A 16,622-nucleotide genomic window follows, 5' to 3' on the forward strand; every position below is an offset into this window, starting at 1 on the left:
GGATTTGTCCTTTCCCTTCCTCCAGCGACCCCAGAATAGACCCCTCCCCTTTCTCCCCCTGCTTTCTCAGAGGCGTCCACTCACCCTAGACCTGCCGGCCCCATCCCCGTCCCCACCCTCCCCCACCACTGTGCCCTCACCCCTGCCCCCCGTTGCCCTCAGCGGCTCCCCCTCCTGCTCCCACCCCGGGCTCTGAAGCCAGGAAACCCAAGAGGAAATGACTGAGCCCGTCTGGGTCCCCGCCCGCTCGCGCTCCCCTGGCCACACCCTCCGCCTGGACGCAGCAGCCACCGCCGCGTCCCTCTCCCCACTAGGCTGCCGGCTCAGGACCCCCAGCTCCAACGTAAGTGCCTCTCGCGCGCCACCTCCATCCGCTGCCCCTCTGCCCACGGGCCGGGCTCAGGTGGGTAGGGGTTTGACCCCTTCCGCCCCTCTCTGTCCCCCATCCACGCCCACATCTCTCTGCCTCCTCTCCTGGGCTACAGTGGGCCGCTCTGCCTCGCTCCCGCCGGCCTGCCTCAGTCTCCCCAGCTGTTTGCCACCCCCCTCGGACCAGTGCTGCTCAGATCTCCCTAGCGCGCCATCCCTGCAAGGCAGCCCCTGACACCAACTCACTTTTTCCTCTGAGCGCAGGAGGCGTTACTCACTCTTCCTCCTTCCCCGCCTTGCCGACTCCTGGGCTCTGGGCCCCTGGGGGAGGGAAGAGGCCTCCTATCTACTCCTCTGCCCCAGTCCCCTCCTTGCGTCAGTCCCAGTGAGGGATAGGCGCCTGGCGGAAGGCGCAGGGAGGTGCTTCTCTGCTTCAGGGGCGCCTGCCGGCCCTTGCAGCTGCTGGGAGATCCATTTATCTGTTGCTTCTTGTTTTCTTTGGGGACCTGCAGGGGAAGGAAGCAGGGTGACTGTTTGATATCCCCACCTAAGACCCTCCCCTTTCCCCTGAGGCCAGCCGTCTGCCCTGGCAGGGGGTCCTGGAAGCCAGAGGTGTTTGCTCAGGGCAGGGAAGGGGCTGCAGGATCCCCGGGGGGCTGCCAGAGGCCGGCCTCGCTGACATCATGGCTGACCCCAGCATCGCCTGGTCCCACAGATGTCGCCCTTTGGTCGCCTGTGTCTTCTCACCATCGTTGGCCTGATTCTCCCCACCAGAGGTAAGACCCGTCTCTGGCCTCCACCCTGCCCCAGAGCCCCCAGCCAGGCCAGCCCTACATGTGCTGCAGGGTGGGTGGCTGGCGCGTGTGAACGTTCTGTCCCGCCCTGTCACCCTCCCGCTGAGCCGGCACCAGGAAGTGGGGATCCCTATGGCGGGGCGACGTTACACCCTCTTTGGACACCTCAAACCCAGGTGGCTGCTTCCAGTGAGTCTGGCCAAGGCCTGTCCTGCTGAGCATCCTCCAATTTCACCTCCAAGAAGAACTCACTGAGTTTGATTTGGCGGGGAGATTGGTGTCAGTTTTCTACTCAGCAGCCAGGAAACCTCGGCTCCCAAAAAAGAGGATCACTGGGTCCTGGGGCATTACATAGTTAGGCAAATCTGTTGAGCTGGGGTTGGTCCAACGAGTTGGTGACATCTCAGCCTTGCCTGGAAAGTGTCTCCTGAAAGACAGGAACCGCGGGGGGTCATTGAGCATCCCTTCTGCATGACAGGTGTGGTGTGTGGTATGTGTTAGCTCAGTTAGGCTTTGCCTCTGACAGTCAGTCACACCTGTTGTCATGCCCATTTTACTGATGAGGAAACTGAGGCTCAGCAAAGGGAAGTGCGCTGTGTCAGAGGATAGTGTGTGGGGGAGCTGGGAAAACAACTGTCCTGCCTGCCCCCAGAACCCAGAGTGCACGCCCCACTGAAAGCACCCTCACTTCTCCTTCATAAAATGATTTTCATACACTCATTCAGTCATTTGACAAATATTTATTGAGCACCTACTATGTGCTAGATATTCTGTGCACTGGGGAAACAGCAGTGAATAAAACAAGAGGTCACACTCTAGTGGGGAGAGACAAATTAGTAAATTATATCATGTGCTAGGAGGTGCTATGTGCTTGCAGAAAAGTACAGGTAATGAGGATTGTTTAAACTGGGTGGTCAGGGAGGGCCTCACTGAGGAGGTGACATTGGGACCAACAAACACTTGGAGGAAATGAGGGAATGAGCCTTGCAGGTGTCTGGGGGCTGAGTGTTGTCTGGTGTGCTTTAAGAATAACAGGCAGGTGGGGTGGCTGGATTGGGATGAGAAGGGGCAGAGTGGGATGAAGAGAGGACGGAGAAGTGATGGGACCAGATGGAGGAGGACCTATGGGCCACTTGAGGGCTTTGCTTTTATGTAGAGCGAAGTGCAGCCAGGGCAGGGCTCTGAGCCAGGCAGGCCCTGACCTGACTCAGGTGGTCCCAGGCTCCCTCTGGCTGTAGGTGGGAACAGACTGTGGGGGCAGGGACAGGAGCAGGGAGCCCAGGGAGGAGGCTGCTGGGATGTCCAGGCTGGAGGGTACAGAGGCTGGGCAAGGGTGGGGGCAGTGGAGTTATCCAGCACTGACTACATGGTAAGCAGTGTGGGAGACCGTTTCCCTGCTCTGTGTCATTTCACCGTATCTATAGCCCTGTGCAGTAGATTCAATTATTATCCCCGCTTTGCAGATGGAGCAACTGAGGCTCAGAGAAAGGACTTTACTTGTTCCAGGTCACACAGCCAGAAAGTTGTTGGGGGCAGGATTTGAAACTAGGGTCCGGGCTGACCCTAGCACCTGGGCTCACTAGACTAAACTGACTCTCCCACCCCACAGGGATGGGCGGGGAGGGGACCTAGAAGAAGGGTTCCCAGGCATTGGCATAGCTGAAAACCCTTTCAGAATTATGGATTGATACTGTCAAAGCTGAGTGATTCCACCAGCAGACAGGACCCCTAAGGTTTCACCAGGGAGTGGAGGGCGGGGGTGGTGAGAGGAGGGGGACCAGGCTCCCTCCTGACTTCTCATCTTTGATTCCCTAGGACAGACGTTGAAGTATACCACGTCCATTTCTTCAGCAGACCCAACTATCATGGACATTCAGGTCCCGACACCAGCCCCAGGTGAGGAAAGAGGGACATGTCTATCAAGATCCTGTCATTGCAAATAACAACAGCAACAAAAATCCCAAACTGGGACCCAACAAGGGAATTTATGTAGATTTATGTAACGAAAAAGTCCAGGTACAGACCTTCAGGCATGGCTTGATCTAGGTGCTCAAATGATGCTATCAGGAACCTCTCTCTACCTCTTGGGTCTGTTTTCTCTGTGTTGTCTTCATTTCCAGGAAGAGTCTCTTCTCATGGGGCCAAGATGATCCCTTGAAGCCTGGGGCTCTCATCCTGTCTGCTGAGAATCCCAGCAAGAGAATTTCCCTTCCCCAGTCCAGCAAATGTCCCAGAACTGAGTTATCTTTGGCCAGGCTCAGGTCGTATCCCTAAGCTGGCCACTGTGGCCACAGGCATAGGAAGCTGATTGGCCAGGCCTGGGTTCCATGTCCAACCTCCACCAGGGCTGGTGTCAGACCTGCTGCATAAAGGGGACCAAGAGTCAGGGAAGGATGGCCCCTAAAGGAAGTTCTGGGGCTTTTTCTCAGAGCAAGGGCATTTGGGAGGCTGAGTTAAACACTTTTTTTTTTTTTTTTTTGAGACGGAGTCTGGCTCTGTCGCCCAGGCTGGAGTGCAGTAGCCGGATCTCAGCTCACTGCAAGCTCCGCCTCCCGGGTTTACGCCATTCTCCTGCCTCAGCCTCCGGAGTAGCTGGGACTACAGGTGCCCGCCACCTCGCCCGGCTAGTTTTTCGTATTTTTTTAGTAGAGACGGGGTTTCACCGTGTTAGCCAGGATGGTCCCGATCTCCTGACCTCGCGATCCGCCCGTCTCGGCCTCCCAAAGTGCTGGGATTACAGGCTTGAGCCACCGCGCCCGGCCTAAACACTTTTTTTTTTTAGGCAGCACTTCTTAGAGTCTTGAGAAAGCTAATTTGCAGCCAGCATCTCGAAGAAAGAGCTGTAGTGTGGCATCTGTGGGACGTAAGGTCCCAAAGAAGAGGACCTATTGGTAGCACATTTCAGCAGTTAGCAAATGGCTGGATTAATTAAGCCATTTCTATTACACTAAAATTGAGTTGCTATGGGAATCTTTGGCATCTCCATCCATAGATCTTGTCCACTTCTTTTTCTCTCTCCTGTTCTCTCCCTGACCCCTTGTTTCTGGACTCCAGACGCAGTCTACACAGAACTCCAGGCCACCCCTCCGACCCCAACCTGGCCTGCTGATGGTGAGTAGCGCAGGGGCAGGGGATGGGGACAGGACCAGGGCAAACAAAGTTTCCCCTCTTCTCTGACATTCTAGGTCTTTGGTTGCCCATTTCAGTCCCTACCCCCAGCTCTGAATGCCCTGGTTTACTTTGGGTGGAGCAGCCAGCCAACTCCATTCAATTTTTTAGAAAAAGAAAACCAAAACACTTTTGAAATTGTGAAATTAGCGTGCATATAGAAAAATACAAAACCCATAAATTTACAATGTAATGACTTACTCTAAATTGAATCCCTATGTAACTACCAACCAGGTCAAAGAGCAGAACTTTGCAAACACCCCCAGAAAGCCTCTGTGTGCCAGTCCCATTTGTTTCTTCCTTTCATCTCTTTTTTCTCTGATCCCTTTTTTGAATTTTTTGAACAATTTTTGGATGTTTTCTTGGAGTATAATTCAAAAAGTGCTCCCGGCCAGGCACAGTGGATCACGCCTATAATCCCAGTACTGTGAGAGGCCAAGGTGGATGGATCACTTGAGCTCAGGAGTTCTAGACCAGCCTGGGCAACACAGTGAGACTCCATCTTTACAGAAAAATACAAAAATTTGCCAAGTGCATTGGTGTGCTCCTGTAGTCCCAGCTACTCAAAAGGCTGAGGTGGGAGAATCACTTGAACCCGGAGGCAGAGGTTGCAGTGAGCCAAGATCTCGCCATTGCACTCCAGCCTGGGCAACAGAGCGAGACCCTGTCTCAAAAAAAAAAAAGTGCTCCCCAATTTTTTCAATCGATGTTTAAAGACACAGTAGTACGTAAACACATTCTACCTGGAAAGAACGAAATGATTGTAGGCAAAACTAAACCCCTTTGTCACCTCCCCTCCCCAATCCTTGTTCTCTCCCTCTGTCTCCGAGAGGTCCCCACTGTTAGCATTGGGGTAGGTCCCCAGTGATACCATATCCCATGTGTATCACCTGGAGAAAATGCACTGACTGTGTGCTGTGTTTGTGTGAGCTTAAGGAGATCGGATGATTGTTCTGCAACTTGCTTTGCTTCTTCATGCAGTGGCATGTTTGGAAGTTCTCACATCACTGCAGAAAGACTCGTTTTGTTTTCTCTGCTGCCTGGTATTCCACAAGGCGCCTATGTCACAGCTCATGGAGTCACACACTTCTTGATGCACATGTTGGCCGTTTCCAGCTTTTTCTGTCTACACACAGTGCCACAATAAGCACCCTTGTCCCTTCCTCCTTGAGCAAACGCACTTGGAATATGTACTGACTATGCGCTGGTCATAGTTCTAAATATTTTGCGTAGGTTAACTCATTCAACCTTCACGCAAACCCTAAGAGGCAGAAATTACCATTGTCCCCATTTTACAGACAAGGAAACAGAGGCGCTGAGTAACTGGTTCAAGGTCTCACAGCAAGTCACCGACACAGCAGGAATCAAAGTCCAGGAATCTGGCACCAGAGCCTGTGCTTTTATCCAAAACAGTACAGGGCAAAGAACATGCATGCTTCATGTTTTAAAATTTGCCCTCCTGCCGCCCAGGCACGGTGGCTCATGCCTGACATCCCAGCACTTTTGGAGGCTGAGGCGGGTGGATCGCTTGAGCCCAGGAATTTGAGACCAGCCTGGGCAACAAAGCAAAACCTATTCTCTACAAAAAGTACAAAATGATTAGCTGGGCATGGTGGCATGTGCCTGTAGTCCCAGCTACCTGGGAGGCTAAGGTGGGAGAATCACTTGAGCCCAGGAGTTCAAGGCTGCGGTGAGCACCACTGCACCACTACACTCCAGCTCAGGCTAGAGTGAGACCCTGTCTCAAAAATAAATAAATAAATAAAAGTAAAAATAAAAGTTGCCTTCCCAAGTGGCTGTGCCCACTTCCTCACCCACCAGCAGTGTGCAGGAGAGAGTCCCCCTTCCCATCCCTACAGTGACACTTGGTATATTGACGTCTTCAGGTTTTGCCAGCCTCTTAGTTTTTTTCTGAGATGGAGTTTTGCTCCCGTTGCCCAGGCTGGAGTGCAATGGCGCAATCTCAGCTCACCACAACCTCCGCCTCCCGGGTTCAAGTGATTCTCCTCCCTCAGCCTCCCGAGTAGCTGTGATTACAGGCATGAGCCACCATGCCTGGCTAATTTTGTATTTTTAGTAGAGACAGGGTTTCTCCATGTTGGTCAGGCTGGTCTTGAACTCCCGACCTCAGGTAATCTGCCCACCTCGGCCTCCCAAAGTGCTGGGAATACAGACATGAACCACCGTGCCCGACCCCAATTCACTCTTTTTTCTTCTTCCCTCCTTGCTCTTCTGACCTGAATAGAAACACCACAACCCCAGACCCAGACCCAGACCCAGCGACCGACAGGAGTGGATGGGCCTCTAGTGACAGATCCAGAGACACACAAGAGCACCAAAACAGGTACAGCATGGGACTGAGAGCAAGAGCCTACGATTTTTATTTAATTATCTATCTAGGTCAACATTTCCCTCAGTACGTTTCTCCATGCCCCTGTTTGGGGAATTGTTAACACATTTAAAAAAAATGTTTTGGGTTTGTGGTCAAAGTTATTTGGGGAACCCTGAGTTAAAGTTAACCATGTTTCTTTATGGCAGGACTTCTGAGAGTCTTGATTAAGCTAATTTGCAGCAAAGGATCCCCAAGGGGCAGCATGTAGTATGCAGTGTTTCCCTAACTGGTAGAACTTTCTTGCCATCAGTTCCCCTCGGAGGCTGGTGCTATAAAATGTGCCTGTGGATATTTCTTTTTTGTACATCTCCTTAATGTTAGAACAGGAGCTTTTCAGTTGCAAAATATAGAAAATTCACCTTAAAAACACACACACACACACACACACATACAAGAGTGATTGGCTGTATAAGTTCTGGAAAGTCTAGAAGTATCCCACTTCAGGCATAGCTGGATCAAGGCGCATAAGCACTGTCATGAATGCTTTGTTCCCTCTCTTGGTTCTGTTGTCTTCATTCTCGACTAACTTCTCCCCTCTGGATGGCAGAGATGGTCCCATAGTTCTAACTTTAGGTCACATATCTGGTGGCTGGAGAACAAAATCTTTCCCATTATTTCTAGCCTGAGGCCTAGAATTGATTCTCATTGGTCCAGCTGGAGTCACATGCTCATGTCTGAACCAATGAGAGCCTGAGAAATGAGCTATTCTCATTGGTTAGGCCTGAGTCTCGTGCCTCACCCTGGGGCTAGAGAAGAGGTTCAGCCAGCCATGCCTGAACCACACAGACCAACAGTCAGGGAAGAGGGGGGTTTCCTCTGGACAAGTGAGTTAGTATTACCAGAAGGTGTGGGAAAGGAGACTGAGCTGAGATAAGGCAACAGATCGCCTCTAATGCCTGTGTGATGATCCTTATTTGAGGGGCAGACCCCCAACTGGAAAGTATTGTGGTGTAGGCCACTCCCAGGCTGAGAGACATGTACAGTTGTGCAGACTGGGCACTAAACAAGAGCACCACCTCTGAGGCTATGCTATTCCCTTTGTCGGTCTTTATAACTGTTCCAGTTTTCTAGTGACAGCAGTAAAGCATCTCATTCTTACAGAATCTATTAAAACAATCCTACAACAGAGGGAAATAAAGTGCCTTACAGAAGGGAAGTTTTCTGTTTTGCACAAAAGTGGACCTGTAGGGGGTGGGGGATAGCAGCTGTGTCCACACTTATCAATTGATAAAGCATTCTCACATCTCTGCATTAATTTACTGAGTCTTTGCTGACCTGAGTTGCTCTATGTATTGGTCCATGTTCCTCGATATATGTGACAGAAATTCATCAAGGATAAATGGCTGTCACTGCTGAGCCTCTGGGTTGCTTAGAGGCTGGGCGTGAAAGCCCCCAGGCCTCTCTTCCTCCTCTATCTTTGCTTCTCTTCCACCTAGGAAGGAAATGGCTCCTTCCTATTTGAGCTTCCTAGCTCAAAGCTTCCAGGCTTCACCTAGGGTTTTAATCTGCTCAGGTTACCGTAACAAAATACCACCGACTGGATGACTTAAATAATAGGAATTAATTTTTCCCAGTTCTGGAGACGGGAAGTCCATGATTGAGGTGCCAGCAGTGTTGGTTTCCGGCGAGGGCTCCCCTTGGGTCACAGACAACCATTCTCTTGCTCTGTCTTCACCATGTCCTCTCCATGTGTGGGTGGGCTTGTGAGCTTGAGAGCAAGCTCTCTGGTGTCTTCTTATAAGGGCACTAATCCCATCATGAGGGCCCCACCCTCGTGATCCTATCTAACCCTAATTACCTCCCAAAAGCCCTCGCTCCAAATACCATCACATACGGAATTCCGTGGGGCGGATAGAATTCAGTCTATAGTACCTAGCTGTCACTCAATATCCCTACTTGGGATTTCAAAGGTCTCAGGGAAGGTCACATACTTCCTTTTGTAGCCTGGGTTATAACTGGGGAAGGGAGGGCAATGTCCTCCCACAAAGAAAGGGGGAGTTATTCCAGAAGGAGGAGGGAGTGCTGAGCAAACATTAACAGCCAAGGCTGACTTTTGCTGAGAGCTTATTCATGCTGGGCACTGTGCTAAACTTTTGTATATTCAGTCATTCGATGCTTGTGATCATCCTGTGTGGTGGGAACTGTCATTACTCCCATTTTACAGGAAAGGGAACTGAGGCCCAGAAAGGTTACTCAGCTTGCCTTAGGCAATACAGCCAAGAGTGGTAGAACCAGAATTTGAGTCTAGACTGTCTTGCCCCGGGGTGCATGAGCACTGCACACCAGTATGGCTGTCCTTTGCATTCCTGTGGTCTCTGCCGTTGATCTGGCTTATGCCTTCCTCTGGGCAATGCATTCCCTGAATATCTTGTAATCCTTGGCTGCCAGTTCCTATTTAGGGTGTGGGGCACCGAGATAGTTCCAGGGAACTTGGGTTTCATGAGGGAGCTTCTCTGCCTGCTGGCTTCTTGTTGAGGCCTCAGATGTGGTGTGGTGGCACTTCTCAGTGCTGGGGGAGGCCTTTTCTTTGGAGGTACTGATTTTTTTTTTTTTTTTTTTGAGGCAGAGTCTTGCACTTTCACCCAGGCTGAAGTGCAGTGGCACAATCTCAGCTCACTGCAAGCTCCTCCTCCCTGGTTCAAAATTCTCCTGCCTCAGCCTCCCGAGTAGGTGGGACTACAGGTGCCTGCCACCACACCCGGCTAACTTTTTTGTATTTTTAGCAGAGACGGGGTTTCACCATGTTAGCCAGGATGGTCTCAATCTCCTGACCTCATGATCCGCCTGCCTCAGCCTCCCAAAGTGCTGGGATTACAGGCGTGAGCTACCACGTCCAGCCCTTTTTTTTTTTTCAAGAGAAGAATCCTTTGGTATTTTCCGTCCTGGGGGCAGAAATGATATTCAGAATAGTTTTGTTGTTGTTGTTGTTTTTGAGATGGAGTCTTGCTCTGTTGCCCAGACTGGAGTGCAGTGGTGAAATCTCATCTCACTGCAAACTCCCCCTCCCGCGTTCAGGCAATTCTCCTGCCAGCCTCCCGCATACCTGGGATTACAGGCGTGTGCCACCAGTCCCGGCTAATATTTGTATTTTTAGTAGATACGGGGTTTCACTGTGTTGGCCAGGCTGGTCTTGAACTCCTGGCTTCAGGTGATCTGCCCGCCTCAGTCTCCCAAAGTGCTGGGGTTACAGGCATGAGCTGCTGCACCTGGACAATATTCAGAATGTTTTAAAAGTGTCTCCAGACTATGTAGCTGGGTCAGAGTCCCTGGCAGGTGTTGCTTTTTAGTTCCTTTATCTCCTGGATTATAGTGTGGGCCAAAAGGTCTTAGGAGAGGTGTCTGGAGTCCCTCAGGGATTGAGGCAGATCAGATAGTCATAACCAGGGGGTACATGCTTATTTCAGCATTTTAATGCCTGCCATTACTTATTGCCGCTGGTATGGAGTAGGGGGGATGCCTGACCCTGCACACCAGCTGTGTAGATGTGGGAGAGGGATTTCTTCCAGATGCAGACTCTCAGTAATATCCCTTGTTTCTGCCTCCATGGCTCACTCCTGCCCTCCACTGATGGCCACTCTCTCAGCTCATCCCACTGAAGACACCACGACGCTGTCTGAGAGACCATCCCCAAGCACAGACGTCCAGACAGACCCCCAGACCCTCAAGCCATCTGGTCAGTAATTGCCTCCCTAGACTGGAAGCAGGCTATTTTCTGTTCACTGTGTATTTCCAGCACCTGGAATACAGCCCAGCACAGAATAGTTCTCAGTAAACACGTGATGGGAGAGTAAATGACTTCAAGTCTGGCAGAGGGTGGGCACATGATAAATGTCTGAATAGATAAATGAATGCATAAATTATTGCTGCATACAAACCACCTAAAAACTCAGTGGCTTAAAATGATAACTTTATTTAGCTCTCATTTCTGCAATTTGGAAATCTAGGGTTTGCTCAGCTGGCTGGTTCTTCTGGTTTCAGCTGGACTTACTCAAGTCTCTGAGGTCAGTTGTGGGTCAGCAGGGAGCTCTGTTTCTAGGGGCAATTTGATTCTTTCCCTGGTGATCTTATCCTCCACTTCCTGCCCAGTCAACTCCCGAGTGAATGAATGGAAATGATATGCCCATGGGTCACATAGAGACCATTCATCCATTCATTCAACAAATATTCACTGAGTACCTGTTGTGTGCTAGGCTAGGTTCTAGGGGACAGAGATAGGGTGGTGAACAAGCCAGACAAAATCTCTGCCCTCATGGAACTACTATTCTAGTGGTAAGAGAAACACAACAAGAAATAATCATAATAATTATGTATCAGTTGATTTTAACTTGCTATCAAGAAAAATAAAGTAGGGTTAGAGAGTGACTGGGGAGTACAGGTTGAATATTCCTTATCCAAAATGCTTTGGACCAGGAGTCTTTCAGATTTCGGGTTTTAGAATATTTGCATTATACTTACCAGTTCAGCATTCCTGACCCAAAAATCTGAAGTCCAAAATGTTCCAATGGGCACTTCCTTTCGGTGCCATGTCAGACTGTCACCAGAAAGGGGTCCCAATCCAGACCCCAAGAGAGGGCTCTTGGATCTTGCACCAAAAAATAATTCAGAGTGAGTCCATAGAGTTTATTAAGAAAGTAAAGGAATAAAGAATGGCTACTCCATAGACAGAGCAGCCTATTTTTATGGTTGTTTCTTGATTATATGCTAAACAAGGGATGGATTCATGAGTTTTCTGGGAAAGGGGTGGGCAATTCCTGGAACTGAGGGTTTCTCCCCTTTTTATACTGTATAGGGTAACTTCCTGACATTGCATGGCATTTGTAAACTGTCATGGTGCTGGTATTTGAGTGTCTTTTAGCATGCCAATGTGTTATAAATAACGTATAATGAGCTGTGAGGATGACCAGAGGTCACTCTCATTGCCATCTTGGTTTTGGTGGATTTAACTGGCTTCTTTACTGCAACTTGTTTTATCAGCAAGGCCTTCATGACCTGTATCTTGTGCCAACCTCCTGTCTCATCCTATGACTAACAATGTCTAACCTCTGGGGAATACAACCCAGTAGGTCTCAGCCTTATTTTATCCTATTCGAGATGGAGTTGCTCTGGTTCAAACACCTCTGACGTGACATCAGAAAGTGTCAGATTTGGGAGCATTTTGGATTTTGGATTTGGGGATTAGGGATAGTCAACCTGTATTTCATATACAAAACCAGGGAGGGCCCCACTGGGAAGGGAGTGAAGGAGGGAGTCATGCGGATGTCTAGGGAAAGTGTGTTCCAGGCATAGGAAACAGCCAGTACAAAGGCCCTGAGGTGAGAAGGTGCCTGCATGTTCAACAGCAGGGAGGCCGATAGGACTGGAGTGCAGGGAGTGAGGGGAATGGGGAGGAAATGAGATTAGAGGAATAATGGGAACCAGATTGTGTGCCATGGTGAGGATTTTGGTTTTTGTTCTAAGGGTACCCAGGTGTCCCCTTTCCTGACTTTGCCATTCTTATATTCACTTCACAAACCTTTGCTGAACCCTGACTTGCTCTTTGTCTGCCTCTCCAGGTTTTCACGAGGATGACCCCTTCTTCTATGGTAAGTTATCCACAGGAAGATGTGGGGAAGGAAAGGTGAAGGCCCCTCTGACTCTACCCCTCATTTTTCTCTCTGCAGATGAACACACCCTCCGGAAACGGGGGCTGTTGGTCGCAGCTGTGCTGTTCATCACAGGCATCATCATCCTCACCAGTGAGAACTGGGGTTGGGTGGGAAGGGCACCAAGACCAGGAGGGGGCTTATGACTGAGGGCTGGGTTCTCAAAGGTCCCTGGGCAATTTTGTTTTAAATGAGGTATCTATTAGCTGCATATCCATACAAACCACCACAGAATTCAGTGGTTTAAAATAATGACCATTTATTGAGCTCTCAAGACCACAGTTTGAAAATGTAGGCTGGGCTCAGCTGGATGATTCTTCTGGTCTCAACTGGATTTACTCTTGCATCTGAGTTCAGTTGTGGGTCAGCAGGAAACTCTGTTTCTGGGGCACCTTGGCTCCTTGCCTCATCATCTTATCCTTCACTAAGCTAGCCTGGGCTTGTTCACATGGTGGTGGCAGGGGTCTAAGAGACAGTGAATGCATGTAGGCTCAGAACTGGCCATTATCACTTCTGCCTCATTCCATAGGTCAAAGCAAGTCACAAGGCTGGGCTTCACTCAAGGAAATAGACTCCACCTCTTGATGGGAAGACAGGCAAAGTCACATGGCAAAGGACGTGGATACTGACAGGGAGGGGTAGAGACTAAGGGCCGTTTGGCAGTCAGCATACCACCCCAGCAGTCACAAGCTCACTGCACCCCGGCCCGGCAGGGAACAAGGGTTAAACAAGGCTGTGTTGGGAGGAGACACTTGAGGATTAAATGCCTCATGGAACAACCTCACCCACTCAATCCAGCAAGAATAGAGGCTTGGAGCAGCCAGAGTAACTACTCTTTTAAGAGTTTAATGTTTCTGTAAAATCTTTTGGTACCCACATGTTGACAGCTGTGTTGATCAGATTCATGGCAGGTGGCAGAAGGACCTGCAAAGGGTTAACTGGAGAACTTAATAGAGTGATATCTCCGAGGTACAGTCTGGGTAATGAGATGGTGCAGTGCCCTAGGACCAGCAAGGATGGAGACCTGTTATCCCCCAGCCTGAGGGACGAGAGGAGATACTGGCTTTGCAGGAGGCCTGGTGAGAGATGGAACTGGGGGTGGGGCTGCTGGCAGGAGCTGTGGTCTCAGAAAGAGGGTTCCAGCCACTGCCTCACTTGTGACCAAACCAGGAGGGAGCAGGGGTGGTAGGGATCAGATGCCTAAACCTCCCTCTCCTCCCACCCCACTGTCTCCTGCCAATGCTTAACTAGAGGGTGAGGGGCCCAGGGCCCAACGCAGGGACAGGAAGGTGTGGGGAAAGGCAGAATAACAAGCAGAGAAACTAATTTTTAAAAAAGATTTTCAAAATGTTGTGGGTGAAATAAAACACAAGCTGTCAGTTAATCTGTATAATGAATGCCAAGTTTCATTACCTCTCTTGTCCAACTTCCTTATCAAGAAAATGAGCATAGTCACATCTTTTTTTGCCTTAAGGGGAGAGGCAGAATTCTAACAATCATAAAACATGATTCCTGATATATGCGTAATCCCCACTGAATCTGAGAGTCAAGCACTCTTGCCTCGTTTATGCAACATGTGTGTGTTGATCCTGACTTTGCGCCAGGCTCTATTCTCACCCCAGTGGTGAAGTTAAGGCTCAGAGAGTTAAGGAGTTTGCCTAAGGTCACGCAGCACATAAGAGTCAGTGAATTCATTTGCTGGCGGGTCACAGTGGCTCACTAATCCCAGTACTTTGGGAGACCAAGGTGGGAGGATGGCTTGAGCCCAGGGTTTCAAGACCAACCTGGGCAAAATGGCAAGACCCTGTCTCTACACAAATAATTTTTTTTAATTAAAAAAAAAAAAAAAGAATCAGTGAAGGATTGGACCCAGGTTTGTGTGAGAGCAGAGCCTGAACGTTAGCTCTGGGGCCATGTATTTTTCCAACAGCAAATACTTGTGGGCATCTCGTCTGTGCCAAACCTATGCTGGGTGATACTGGGGGCATGGTGGTGACAAGCAGCCCTGGTCCCTGTCCTCAGGAGCTCACATCTGGTCAGGAGAAGATGATAAGCAAATAAATGCATGAATGAGTGGATACAGAGAAAGATACTTGCCAAATAAAGCAGAGTGACGGGGAAGAGAGGGGTGGGGAGAGAAGACCTCCCTGGAGTGGTGAAATTGGAACTGACACCTGATGATGAGAAGATGAATCACCAGGTAGAGAGGGCAGCAAGTGCCAAGCCCTGGAGGCAGGAATGAGCTGCGCCCATTGCTGTAGCAGCGGAGGAAGCCAAGTAGCCAGGACAGGATAGGCTGCGGGAGAGTAGAAGAAGATGAGGCCAGAGAGCTGAGGGGCTGGAGGAGGCAAGGGTGGCCGGTGTTTTCTAAAGTACCCTTGGCTTCTAAGGCCCCCCCTCCCTCACTCTGGACCAGCCACAGATGAGTCTCTGGAGCCCATCTGTGTCCTCCTACCTCAAGGCCTTTGCACTGCTGTTCCCTCTGCCTGTAACACCCTTCCTCCAGTTGTCTCCCTTACCTCCTTCAGACCTTTGCTCAAATGTCACCTCCTTGGCGGGCCGCAGTGGTTCACGTATGTAATCTCAGCACTTTGGGAGGCCAAGGCAGGTGGATCCCTTGAGGCCAGGAGTTCAAGACCAGCTTGGCCAACATGGTGAAACCCCGTCTCTACTAAAAATACAAAAATTAGCTGGGCGTGGTGGCATGTGCCTGTCATCCCAGCTACTCGGGAGGCTGAGGCAGGAGAATCACTTGAACCCAGGAGGTGGAGGTTGCAGAGAGCTGAGATTGCACCACTGCATTCCAGCCTGGGCGACACAGCAAGACTCTGTCTCAAAAAAAAAAAAAAAAAAAAGTCACCTCCTCACTGAAGCCCCAGTAGCCACTCCTGTGAGAATGAGCCCAGCTCCTGGGCCTCCATGCCTCCTTCCTGGCCTTATTTCCCATCATGGGACTTAACACCATCCCACGTAGTGCCTTCACACATTTGACTTTGTTATTTTTCTCCTCGTTGGTCTTTCCCCATAGAAAGACAACTCTGCCAGGGCAGGGATTTTTTTCTTTGTCCTCACCTGTGTTCTTAGTGCCTGAATGAATGAATAAGTGACATACAAAATAATGGGAGTTCCCAAACGGCTCATCTGTGAGCCTGTGTGGGAAGCGCCTCTCGCAGGGCTTCTCAGTGCGTTTCTCCATCATTTGTTTATGGAGCTGCCTTTGAGCTTCCCTAGGGGCAGGGTTGATCCACCTGCTTCCCCAGCCCCAGAACACACAAGAAGAATCAATATCGCTGTAGCTCATGACTGAACCATTTCCTTCCCCCACAGGTGGCAAATGCAGACAGCTGTCCGGGTTATGCCGGAATTATTGCAGGTGAGCCCATCAGAAACAGGAACCGACAACCCGCTGAGCACCCCAAGACCAAGCCCCCTGCCAGCTCACCGTGCCCAGCCTCCTGCATCCCCTCGAAGAGCCTGGCGAGAGAGGGAAGGCACAGACGATGAAGCTGGAGCCAGGGCTGCCGGTCCGAGTCTCCTACCTCCCCCAACCCTACCCGCCCCTGAAGGCTGCCTGGCGCCTTGGGGACTGTCCCTCAAGTTATCTCCTCTGTTCAGACAAAAAGTAAAGCACTGTGGTCTTTTCCCCAGGATCTCTGATCATTTGGGACAGGGGAGTGGAAAGAGGAGGCAGGGGCTGCCTTGGGGCCCTCAAGGAATAAACAAAGGCTGGACATGGTGACCCACACCTATAACCCCAGCCCTTTGGGAGGCTGAGGCGGGAGGATCACTTGAGGCCAGTAGTTCAAGACCAGTCTGGGCAACATAGTGAGACCTTGTCTCTACAAAAAATAAAAATATTAACTGGGCGTGGGGTGCATGCCTAGAGTCCCAGCTACTCAGGAGGCTGAGGCAGGAGAACTGCTTGAGCCCAGGAGGTCGAGATTTTAGTGAGCTGTGATTGAGCCACTGTATTCCAGCCTGGGTGACAGAGTGAGATCCTGTTTCTAAAAAAGAAAAATAAAAAAAGCCAAGGCAGGGAATAAAGTGAAGGAAGCCAGTCTAGTGTGTGGCAGACAGGATGGTGGTAGGTGGGTGCAGGTGACTCTGTGTGCTGGGTGACTCTGGCCAGAGAGAGAGCCAAGGCTGGCTTCTGCCTGCAGGCAGTTTGAGAACACTGGTATGGTCCCCACGGGAGCAGGTACCCAGTGTCAGCTCACCCTTAACATTTTTAAGGGTTTGGAAGTCCCAGATCACAGG

At 50.4% G+C, this 16,622-nt stretch overlaps 1 protein-coding gene across 4 annotated transcripts; it reads left to right on the forward strand.

Moving 5' to 3' along the window:
* The first annotated feature begins 262 nt into the window (after positions 1–262).
* LOC105495543 (FXYD domain containing ion transport regulator 5) lies at positions 263–16,008 on the forward strand. Of its 4 annotated transcripts, none has more exons than XM_011765233.3 (9): positions 263–343; positions 1,085–1,145; positions 2,979–3,059; positions 4,218–4,274; positions 6,577–6,675; positions 10,307–10,396; positions 12,276–12,305; positions 12,384–12,458; positions 15,693–16,008. In XM_011765233.3, exons 2-9 carry the CDS (start codon positions 1,085–1,087, stop codon positions 15,740–15,742), a joined length of 543 nt encoding a protein of 180 aa, XP_011763535.2. In that variant the 5' UTR covers positions 263–343; the 3' UTR covers positions 15,743–16,008. The 4 variants fall into 4 exon arrangements, with proteins under 4 accessions (XP_011763535.2, XP_070942409.1, XP_011763537.2 ...); XM_011765235.3 differs by having other exon boundaries at positions 268–403; XM_071086308.1 differs by lacking the exon at positions 15,693–16,008 and having other exon boundaries at positions 12,384–15,685.
* The last annotated feature ends 614 nt before the right edge of the window (positions 16,009–16,622 follow it).

Source organism: Macaca nemestrina, chromosome 20 (assembly GCF_043159975.1).
Source record: "Macaca nemestrina isolate mMacNem1 chromosome 20, mMacNem.hap1, whole genome shotgun sequence".
NCBI classification, from domain to species: Eukaryota; Metazoa; Chordata; class Mammalia; order Primates; family Cercopithecidae; genus Macaca; species Macaca nemestrina.